Source organism: Calidris pugnax, unplaced genomic scaffold, assembly GCF_001431845.1.
Source record: "Calidris pugnax isolate Ruff unplaced genomic scaffold, ASM143184v1 scaffold182, whole genome shotgun sequence".
Taxonomy (NCBI): Eukaryota; Metazoa; Chordata; class Aves; order Charadriiformes; family Scolopacidae; genus Calidris; species Calidris pugnax.
In genome coordinates, this window is record NW_015090968.1 from 688,506 (window position 1) to 699,796 (window position 11,291).

General features: G+C 42.2%; 1 protein-coding gene across 1 annotated transcript in view; it reads left to right on the forward strand.

The window, feature by feature from the left end:
• TGS1 (trimethylguanosine synthase 1) overlaps positions 1-9,663 on the forward strand; it is a 39,578-nt gene extending 29,915 nt beyond the window's left edge. The window contains exons 12-13 of the mRNA XM_014952629.1: positions 583-661; positions 9,382-9,663. Coding sequence (XP_014808115.1) covers positions 583-661; positions 9,382-9,498 — 196 coding nt within the window. The 3' untranslated portion in view covers positions 9,499-9,663. The remainder of the gene's footprint in view (positions 1-582; positions 662-9,381) is intronic.
• The last annotated feature ends 1,628 nt before the right edge of the window (positions 9,664-11,291 follow it).

Consider the following 11,291-nt stretch of genomic DNA (forward strand, 5'->3'; position numbering starts at 1 on the left):
GGAAATTACAGAAGAGTGCAAGCGAAATATTAACCTTTTAATTAATGTATAAAATTCCATACTAACTTTTTAACACTGGTATCAAGTAGTCATTCATCCAGAAAGGTATTAGTTTAATAGTTCCATCAAATATGAACAGTGGTGGGGTTTGTTTTTGCTAAAAAATGATCTCTGTTGTTTCCTTTTGGGTTAAAATATAGCCATATTTGCGAGAGTAAGAAAATCTTTGTATGCATATGTGAGAGAGATTCCATGAAATGGATTAGAAAACAAATATTGAACCAATGTACTAGCTATAAAATATATTTGAATGTCTCAAATACTTTGTAGTTCAGTTAAATTTTCTTTAAAAAATAAGGTGGTCTGGGTTTGGTATTTTTCTACTTTCTTGGGCAAAAATGCTGAAATAGTTTCTGCGTTTATACAATACTAATTTCTGCATTTCAGAAGAGTGTCTAACTCATACACTCAGAAGACTAATTTAATTACATAAGAACTGAATTTGGGGCATACTTTCAAAATGAATGAGTATAAAGCAATATCTCCTTCCCCATTCCTGTTTTTTCCTTTACTGGCTTCTACATTTGAAATTTTCAGGCTCTCTAAGAAGATCACCAATAATATTGTGTATTTTCTACCTCGGAATGCTGACATTGACCAGGTGTGTTACTGGAAAAAGACTTGGTAGTTACAGAAAGCTTGGCTGGCTTAAAACATGAGTATTATAAGCACAAATTTAAACTTTTAAATCTGTTCAGCTGAATGTAGGAAGTTGTTTTGTTTTAAGTTTGAACTTTAGGTGATTTCTGTGCTTGCAGTACTTTTGATATATAGAGAAATGGGAGTTGTAGATTATTTCTGTGGTTTTGATAGTGTTCCTTCATAAAGCAACAGATTGGATGTTCTTATAGAAGATCCAGAGCCTGTACATTTCTTGAGTGCCAAACGGTTACATCGTTATAAAAGAAAAAATATTTTAACCAGCTCTTATTTACCTGCTAAGTTGCTGAGTCCTAAATTTCAGTTTCTGATGGAGTTGCAGGAAATCATTGTACAGCCTGCAATCACTAATACCAGTGATTAGTAGATCAGTGACAAATGCTGTGCCCCCAGAGAGGAGTATTGATGCTGTCCACACAAGTGATGCTGTGTTGGTTCCATATGGGCTGGTTGCACTGCAGTGATTAGACAGTTAAATACATCACTGGCTTGACAAGTGCACAATTTGTTTCACTGGTGTGGGGTTTTTCTTGTATTGGAGATTTTTTGATAATTTTTTTTTTAAGTAATTAGATGACTGTAACAATTCCCCTGAGTGTCTGGTTTAGTTTCCTCTGTGTATTTTCTATGTTAATTACGTCTTGCAGCTTTTTGCAAAGAAGGGAGCAGTGAGATATGTTCTCCTCACCTGTAACATGCCACAGAACTTCCCAGGATTATTTCCTGCTTTTCCAAAAGCTGTGTCTGACTTAGAGCAGGCAAGGTCTCAAGCCACAGGGTGGCTCACAGAATGGTTGGTGGCAAACAGCTGGCTGAAATGGGCTGAAATTCACCTGGCCTGAGTATTAATACACCAGAGCCTACATTATGCACAGCACCATTCATACAGCAGGTGATGATTCCGTTGTGTTTTGCATTTCAGGCTGGCGAAATGTCAAAGTGGCTTATGAATCTTTGACCAGGGACCTTAACTTTAGGCAGAGTTTCTTTAGTTTAAACTTCTAACCACTGTGTTTTATCAGATGTTTAATTCCCATGGTGAAGAATGACCTTACTAGGTTTCTGCTTTCGCACTTTTTACTGGATTTATAAATGGGAAAAGACAGCTACATTTCACTTATGTTCCCACAAAAGCATCTAAGAGTACTATCCACAGGCCTGCACCTATTCCTACAAAAGAGCTCAACACCTCTGTGTGGCTGGGTGAGGTGTCTTGCCACCTCTACACCTTATTCCAGTTGGCTCTGGATGTTGTTGATGTGCTCTCAAGTCTTCGTTAATGTACATGTGCGGGTTTGCCTTTACACAAGTGGCTGAAGAGTAACTGCTGTTGCTCAAAAACATGGCTTTGTGGTCACAGCTCAGTTGTTAAAAGCACGTTGGTGGAGACCTGGGTTCAGTTCAGTTGTCCAGGCCATGGGCTACTCTCAGGAAAAGAAGTAGGGCCACAAAAATGATCAGAGGGCTTGGAGCACCTCTCCTGTGAGGACAGGCTGAGAGAGTTGGGGTTGTTCAGCCTGGAGAGTGAAGGCTCTGGAGAGAACTTATAACAGCCTTCCAGTACCTGAGGGGGCTACAGGAGAGATGGGGTGGGACTGATACCAGCAGTTGAAGCAACGTTACAATAAAAAGTGTTTAACCCTCAGTTAAGGTAGTGCAAGTTTAGTGTAAAATCTGTGCTTCTTTTTACAGTTAGCCAAGATAGAACAGAGGTCCTGCTGCTGCTGTGAAAGCAGGTGGTAGCTGGCCACGACCTAGCTCTGTTGGAGGACTCCGTGTTCATTGCCTTACGTGTAGACAAGTTATCCAGCTTTGTTCCACGTGATTTTCTGGCAAAACTAGTGCTTATTTTGTCTGCAGGCACAGCCTTTTTTGTGTAAAGTTGGTCTTGTAGAGAGATAGGGGGTTCTTTGAATTCTCTTACAAAAGTCCCTGAGTTTAGGTGGAAGAGGAGGAACGAACTTCTGTAGTTGTGCCTCGAGAGGGAGCAGCGAACCGCTGGAATGTGGTTGGTGCCTTTACAAGAAATGTGAAACATTTCCCTTCATTGCATCAAATCTCCTTGTTTACAAGCGTGTACTTGTTACAAAGTTTGTAATGTCTACAGTTCCATTTTTAGGTCAAATCAGTCTTTCCAAATATTCTTTCTACTTGAGGAATCATGAGGAATTATTGTATATATGTATGTGCACATACATTAAAAAATACATTGCTTTATTAATAGTGCCTATTATATAGTTCCTGTGTGGCACCCTTGTTGATACCTATCTCTATGAAGCACCTTAACATCTGAGTCTTTTATTTTCTTTTAAAGGTTTTTTTTTTTTCACAACCCTTAAAAAAAAAAAAGGCTGGGGGGAAGTTGTGGAAACCACCAGTCAGCAGTTTATTCACACTGCTTCAGTTCTGGGGGGCTAAACCTGCATTTGGCTGTCAGTGGTGGTTTTGAAAAGCAGTGACTGTACTACTTGAGGATGCAACAGTGTTCACAGGCATATGCCATTCTAGCTGTATTATTTATGGCATTCTCCCATGTGATTCCTACTGGTTGACTGGAATTATGTAAACTTAAACTTCACTTAAACTAGTTAGGGATTTATTTGTTACCAGCCAGTTGTGGTTCTGTCCATCACAAGCTGACCTACCAGCAGTCCGCTTGGTGGTGTATTGGTTTGTAACTCAGTCAATCCCCACCAGGAAAATCTTCCAGGCTGCATTTATCCACTCAAGATACCATGTTTTTAAAAATTGAAGTAGGGTAAGAGCCAGGGAAAGGTTTACATTAGTCTTTGTGCACTGTTGATAATTCATTATTTTTTTTTTTAACCGGTCACTTTTCAGACCTTTTCCTGTTTGTGTATTGAAAGCATATTATTGTGTGCATAAGATTTGAAGACTGCTACAAAAAAATAATTGGGCAGTTTCCTCGGTTTGGGGTTTTTGGCATTTTGGAGACAGCTGTTTGGTTTTTTGTTGTTTGTGATAGATCTGCCTAATTTAGTGAAATTGCAGTGCTGTTGCAACTCTTGCTGTCCTAAATGTTGGTGTCTGAGACCTGGTTTATATTCCAAATTCTGCCAGAGTGTACGAATTACCTTTTGTTCCTTGTCTAGTGTGTAGAGTGATTCCCTGAGCTCAGAATTAAGCAAAGTGCCTTTTCTTTTTTTCATGCCTTTGATGCCATGTCATCTTTGTTGTCTATTTTGAGACAATCTAGAGGTAGAAACTGAAGCCTTGTTCTGTCTGAAAGTCTAGTGTTTGGATGGGACGATGTTTGCTGTGCTTCTGTTCTTGACAGTCCAGTTATTACAAGGGAGTATAAAGATAGGTAAAATTGATCAATTAATTTATTTTAATTCTATCTGGTGTCATTCAGAGAACAGAAAATATTGCCAGATCAGTTTAATAAAAGAAAGTATAGTAGTCTCTGAATTAAGAAACTTGATGGGAGGTTGACTAGTAAAACTACCGCTGGCCCTTTTTGTTTAGCTGTGATTTTAGAGTGGAGACGTAGCCAAATGGGAGCTGCCAAGCCGTGTTGTGTTTATTTAGGAGTAAATACAACAATGAGCAAAGCAGGGAGTGAGAGGCCAGGAGACAAACTCAGATTAATTAGAGTGTATTTTTAAGATGCTTGGATATTAGGGGAGTTGGCAGGTGAAAGACTATGGGTCCGTGTGTTTTGAAGGCTGATCGTTTCTAAGTGGATGGAATTGTGTAATTGTGTACTCTTCAGCTGTGACCATCATGTAAATAATTGCAGCTTTTAAGCAGCTGGCTTTAAACTCACATCTGTTCTCTATCCTTGATAAAAGATAAAGCTAGAAGATACCCCCAGCATACACCAAGCCACTTCTGGACTTCTAAAATTCTTCTAATCTTCCTAAAGCTCATAGTACTTAAATACTGAATTGTAGTTTGCCTACCTCAAGTTTTTTTAAAAAATAAATAATAAAATCTCTAGCCTGTCAGAGGGTGGCAGCACCACCGTGGCAGTGGCATTGTTCACCTGCAGATGTAAATCTCAAAAAATGCTGCCTGAGAGCATTTTGGTTTATTATGTTCAGTGTAAAGAATACCATTGCTTTTTTTTTTTCCAAGTGGTTTGGGATTTTATTTTCCCCTACCCTTTAGGTTGGCTGGGGGTAGGGAACAGGATTCTTCTTTTTACTAGTGTTCTGTAAAATGAAGTGAATCACAGTGTCCTTGTGTGATTGCTTATTAAGCCAAAAAGCTTGAATTTCTCATACCCTAGAAACATGTCTTGGAGGAGGGGAAAAAATGACCATAGAGCTTTTTATCCACAGTAACCTTAGTTGGTGGCTGGAACAGATAGGAAGTTACTTTACTAAAGAAATATCAGTATGATTAAAAAAAAAAAAAAAAAAAAAAAAAAAAAAAAAAAAAAAAAAAACAAAAAAAAACAAACCTGCAAGGCCAGCAGGAAAACCTTCTAGTTCAAAAAAAACCCTGAACTATATAAAGTACCTTAAGCAACTTATGCTTCTGAAGTAATCTGCCATGTTCCTTTCCCTTTTCATATTTCTTTTCTGATGTCCCCCATTTTAAACTTGAGACCAAACCTGCTGGCTGTATTCTTAATTTTCTGTGGCTGTGGGCTGTGGACTCTCCATCAGTGATCTCTGAAATGAGGGGGGGCCGAGCATCCAGGTGAGAGGGATGCGGGGACGTGTCAGCTGAAGCTGCATCCCTTCCCTCTGCCCCACCTCGAGTAGGTTTGGGCTAAGAACAAACGAGGATGAGGAGAATGGCCAGCAGGGAATTTGCACAGGAAAATGCAAAATAAGCAAATTTTGGACTTGTCTGATTTTTTAAAGAAGCTAAGCCTTTCCGTACTCACTGCAGAAACAGGAGATGTGTGTCAGTATTTCTAAAAATAGGTGAGCACCTTTGTTTTTCTCAAAGCATCGTTCCTCAATCCTCTCCAATTTTTAGAGGGCGTCCCTCTGCCAAGCTGGCACCTTCCTGGAGCCTGGTATGTGGTGGTTTTCCCTTGTTAAGCTGTCAAGGTTGACTTTCCTCAGAAGGGGTCAGCTTGGCTATTCCTACGTAATTAAATTTGCAACCTCCAGCAATATACAAATAACCATGGTCACAGAGGATCTGCATTTTTCTCCTCTAAATATCAGGGCCCGGGGGGAGGGTTGAGGAACTTGTGGTGCTGGATCCATCCCTGCAGAGCTTACGCCCATATGCTCATTAGATTCTTCTTGTCATTGGGTTTATCAAATAACTTTAGTAGTTGTTTAAAATTAGTCTTAATTATCCTGGATTTAACACTTCAGGCCTAGACACAGCGTATATAACTTCCTGGGTGACCTTTGGATGCCACCCCTCAGCAGAGGAGTGACATTTGCCTGTGTTACTGATGAAGCATTTTGTTTTACTTGGTCTTCGAAGAGAAATATTTACCAAACACTTGTGTTTAATATCAGGGCATTAGTCATACGTGGATATGCTGCTGACACAAAGCGTGCCCTGAAAGCGGGAGCACGTAACCTCGAGACAGTAATTTCCATATTCTTATATTAAATTGACTAATCCAATTAATATTTTAAAATACTTAAAACAACATTAGCTATAAAGTACAAAGCCTCTAGCGCTTCTCAGAAGGGACATTCCAGCTTTTGTTTGTAATAAATGAAAAAGACCAAGTTAACACCTTCCTAGAAAAAAATCCAGATCGCACCACAGCGTTAACTGCTTTTAGGATTTCAAGTAAGAAGAGATAAGTTGGGAAATGAACATTCCTGATCACTTGCCAATTTCAGATTCTTGTGCTATTTTTAAGTCAGCCAGCTTCTGCTTTGTTACTTAAGTGGCAGGTTCCTCTTTGACAAGAAGGTGGAGGGTTTTTTTTTTTCCCACTACCATTAAATTGAAGGATGAAGAAACTGCTCACGCTTTTGTTTTTGTCTGCAGAAACAAAAAAATGAAAAGGGAGGGAAAAAAAAACCCAAAACAAAACAGAAAAAATAAATGCTTGCTTTAGATAAGTGCGGTAATTTTCTGGGCAAGTCAATAAAAGTTCGAAGTATAATTTAGATTGATCTGTTATTTCCTCTTGATAGCAGGCTGGTTTTTTACTTACAGTAAAATAGAGGAAGTTCAGCATGTTTATATTTAAACCTGCGCTACAGAGTCGAGTCTCCAAGGAGTTTACAAGTGTTAATAATGCAACCTGAACTTTTAAGTCTCAGCTACTAACGTCACGGGCTTCTTGCTTTAAAGATCAGTTAGAACCTACTGCAGGCTTGTAGACCTTGATTGCCTTGCCCACGAAGTTTCATTGCATGGGGAATGATAGAAATAGTTTTCCTGCAGCTGGCCAGGACTGGCTGTGAAGCAGGGACCCTCCAAGGGTCCTTGGGGTCCATGATATGTGTGGGAGGAAGCAGTCTACACTGAATTTTGGTGCTGTTCTCTTGCTTCTGCCTGCCCAGTCTGTCTTGGTGAGATGTACTCAATGTACTCAATGGCTCAAAGTCCAGATGGAGACCAGTCACAAGTGGTGTTCCTCAAGGGTCTGTGCTGGGACCGGTGCTGTTTAACATTTTTATCAATGATATAGACAGGGAGATTAAAGGCACCATCAGCAAGTTTGCGGATGATACCAAGCTGTGTGGTGTTGTCGATACACTAGAGGGACGGGATGTCATCCAAAGGGACCTGGACAGGCTGGAGAGGTGGGCCCAGGTGAACCTCATGAGGTTCAACAAGAGCAAGTGCAAGGTTCTGCACCTGGGCCGGAACAATCCTCGCCACCAATACAAACTAGGGGGTGAGGTGTTGGAAAGCAGCCCTGAGGAAAGGGACTTGGGGGTTCTGGTGGACGAGAAGCTGGACATGAGCAGGCAGTGTGCAGCTGCAGCCCAGAAGGCCAATCGCATCCTGGGCTGCATCAAAAGAAGCGTTGCCAGCAGGTCCAGAGAGGTGATTCTGCCACTTTACTCTGCTCTGGTGAGACCTCACCTGGAGTATTGTGTGCAGGGCTGGAGCCCTCAATATAAGAAGGACAGGGACCTGATGGAGAGGGTCCAGAGGAGGGCCACAAGGATGATCAAGGGGATGGAGCACCTCTGCTACAAGGACAGGCTGAAGGAACTGGGGTTGTTCAGCCTGGAGAAGAGGAGGCTCCGGGGAGACCTAATAGCAGCCTTCCAGTACCTGAAGGGAGCCTACAGGAAGGCTGGGGAGAACCTGTTTAGAAAGGCCTGTAGTGACAGGACGAGGGGAAATGGCTTCAAGCTGGAGGGGAACAGATTTAGATTGGAGATTAGAAGGGGGTTCTTTACTGTGAGGGTAGTGGAGCACTGGAACAGGTTGCCCAGGGAGGTGGTTGAGGCCCCATCCCTGGAGATATTCAAGGTGAGGCTCGATGAGGCCCTGGGCAACCTGGTCTAGTTGGGGGTGTCCCTGCTGACTGCGGGGAGGTCGGACTAGATGGCCTTTGGAGGTCCCTTCCGGCCTGGACAATTCTATGATTCTATGATTCTATGTCGGTTGGCTGTTGTCCCTCAGAGGGGTCGCACTGGGCATCATGAGCAGGAACAGGAGAGGAGAGGGCACTGCATGCTCCAGTCCAAAATGCACAGTCTGCTGCAAAGTGTTGTGTGTCTGTAACCACTGAGCATTGAAGGTGTGCACCGGGCTCAGGCAACAGAGCATGAACGGTGACATTCTCACTCCAGTGGTCGTAAACAGGAGACCTGGGACCCGGTGGGCTCTCCCTGCCCCCAGCCTTACCCTCACACTGCCCGAGGCTCCGCTGCACACACCAGCTTGCTTTCTTTGGTTGCAGTAGCAACAACCAAAAACTGTTTTGTGTGACGTTCTCATCCTGTTTGGGATTTTGGCCTTGTTTTATTTGGGTTTTTCTCCCTTCGCCCTCTTCAGTGCAACCTTTATGCTTCCGAAGTCCAGGACTTGGTTTTACTTTGCATTTTTCATAGAATCATAGAATCGTCTAGGTTGGAAGAGACCCTTGGGATCATCGAGTCCAACCATCTACCCTACTCTACAAAGTCCTCCCCTACACCATGTCCCTTAGCACTGCATCTAAACGGCCCTTAAACACAGCCAGGGATGGTGACTCCACCACCTCCCTGGGCAGCCTGTTCCAATGCCCTATCACATTTTTGACACCTTCAAAGCACAGTTTACAGCTTTTTCGCCCCAACTGGGTGTCTGAAAGGCCAAGTACCCTGCAGCCTCAGCACAGCATATGAAATGATGAGTATTTACTTCTGAAGTCCTCTTGTTTTCATGGTGAGGGGGACCTCTCAGTCACAAGAAAGCCACAAACCACTTCTGGGAGTAAGAAGAGACATGGAAAGAGGACGGGATGTGTTAGGTGCCAAGGAGCGTTGTTACCAGTATTAACAGAGCAAAGATGTGCTTTATGTGAAATTTTTATGTGAATAAAAGATTCGGGGGTTTCACCTCTTTTCCTGTGTGTTGATTGATTTGCTTTTTGTTCTTTGTTTTTCACGATGCGTTAGGTGCCAAGGAGCATTGTCACCAGTATTAACGGAGTAAAGATGTGGTTTATGTGAAATTTTTATGCGAATAAAAGATTCGGGGGGTTCACCTCTTTTTCCTGTGTGGTGATTGATTTGCTTTTTGTTCTTTGTTTTTCAGGTGGCTTCCTTAGCAGGGCCAGGAGGGAAAGTTGAAATCGAACAAAATTTTCTCAACAACAAGCTGAAGACAATAACAGCTTATTTTGGTGATCTAATAAGGCATGACATCTCCTGAACTCGGTGTGGATTCTTCTTAACCTCCCCGACTGCTGCACTGCTTAAGCTTTTGTACAGCTGGCTGGTCAACAATGACTTAAAGCCATTTTCCACTTTAATTTCTGTTTACAGAAACGTGTTCTGTTTATTGCTGCCGTCAATAAATGTTTTATAATAATTTTCACAAAATTGTAAACATAGAGGAGCTGTGAATACAGGAAAAAAACGATCTTTATAAAATGCAGTCTTGCAAGGTTTGAGTCCAAGCGGTTGAAGGGAAGTTCAGGATTTCTTTCCAACTCACACACGTGCTACTTCTGCACTTGCTCTGCTTTGGAGCATTCCGAGGGTCAAAAAGAAGAGCCTGGAGCCACCCTTGTGTCAGGAGCTGCGCTCTGTGCCTGAGAAACAAAAGCATCTGAACTGGATGGAACTGGAGAGGGTCAGCTGCACCACCAGAGGTTCACCCAGTTCATCTCCCTGCTCACTGGGAAACCTTTTCAGCTTTTGTCCATTGTAGGACGAAAAGTCCCCATGTTTCTTATCAGCGAGTGCTCCAGCTTGTTCCAGCCCAGGGAGAGAGCGGGGCATGTTTGTGGGTTCTGTTACTTATTTTATTTTTTTCCTCCTTGCCAGCCCTCTCTGTTACAAGGATATTTTGGAGGAACCTTCTCACTGGAGATTTTTGAGGTCTTTTGTATGCTGACACAGGCTTCAGGGAGGGCAGAGGGAGCCTGGATCTCCCTGGCGAGGATTTCTAGTGCCCACTTGGGAACTGGGGGGAAAGAGTGGCTTTTGGACACTTCTCCAAGCAGAAGGGGAGGCAGGTGAGAAGTGTCTAGGGCATGGATATGGTGCTGTCACTGACATGCACTTACAAATGCCCAAGATCAATTTTGAGCCTATTTTTGAGGTAAGAGTGTAGGAATACAGTTTCTAAAACAATAAATCAGTGCAGTTTCTCCTCTGCTTGAAGCGCAGCGGGACACTGAAGGCAGCAGGGACTAAGCATTAAACCACACCTTAGTGCTGACAGACCAAACTATATAGAATAACTGTATTGATAACAGTTAATGTTATTAATAAGGAGTGCTAAACTGGTTAATGACGCTTCAGGTAAGGATTTTAGATTACTTTGAGAGACGATTTGACTGGTTGGCATCGCTGCTCTTTGCCACTGTGCTGTAGCGAGGAAGAAGTGCTGTAATCGTGCCAGCCTCTGTGTCGATCTTTAAAGGGAATTGTAAAGGAAATTTCAGTATTCCATAGAATTTTGCTGCTTGGAGGCAGGGGAGGTTGGCAAGAGGGCCAGTATTACGGGAGGTCCAAAGCTACTGTAGTGGTGGCACGTAAATGTAATGATGCTATGAGCTACAAGCTACCAAAAAAAATCACAAGAAAGAATCATGAGGCCAAATGAAGAATAAATTAATTTATACTGTATGTGTCACAGTACTCTCTACCCTAAAATTTGACTATATTGGGCTTATTCCTGGTTATGGAAACAATGTGTCTTAGTCTCTGGTTCTCTTGTCCTCAAAGTTAAGGAGTAACTTTAGAAGCATTTTAAGATCTTGCTGATGTTGCTCCTGCAAAAGGAAGCTCTACGGGGGGGAAATGCCAGCAAATATACTTTTACCTTCAGGAAAGTGGTCAGATTTTGTTCAGTGCTTAGTATGTAAAATGGGGAAGCTGAAATACAACATACAAGGTACGACATTTACTGTTTTAATGTTTACTTCCAATATAATGCACTTATTGGTAAAAAGGAATGATTTATTACAGGTCTCTGCTGAACTTTGCAATCACATG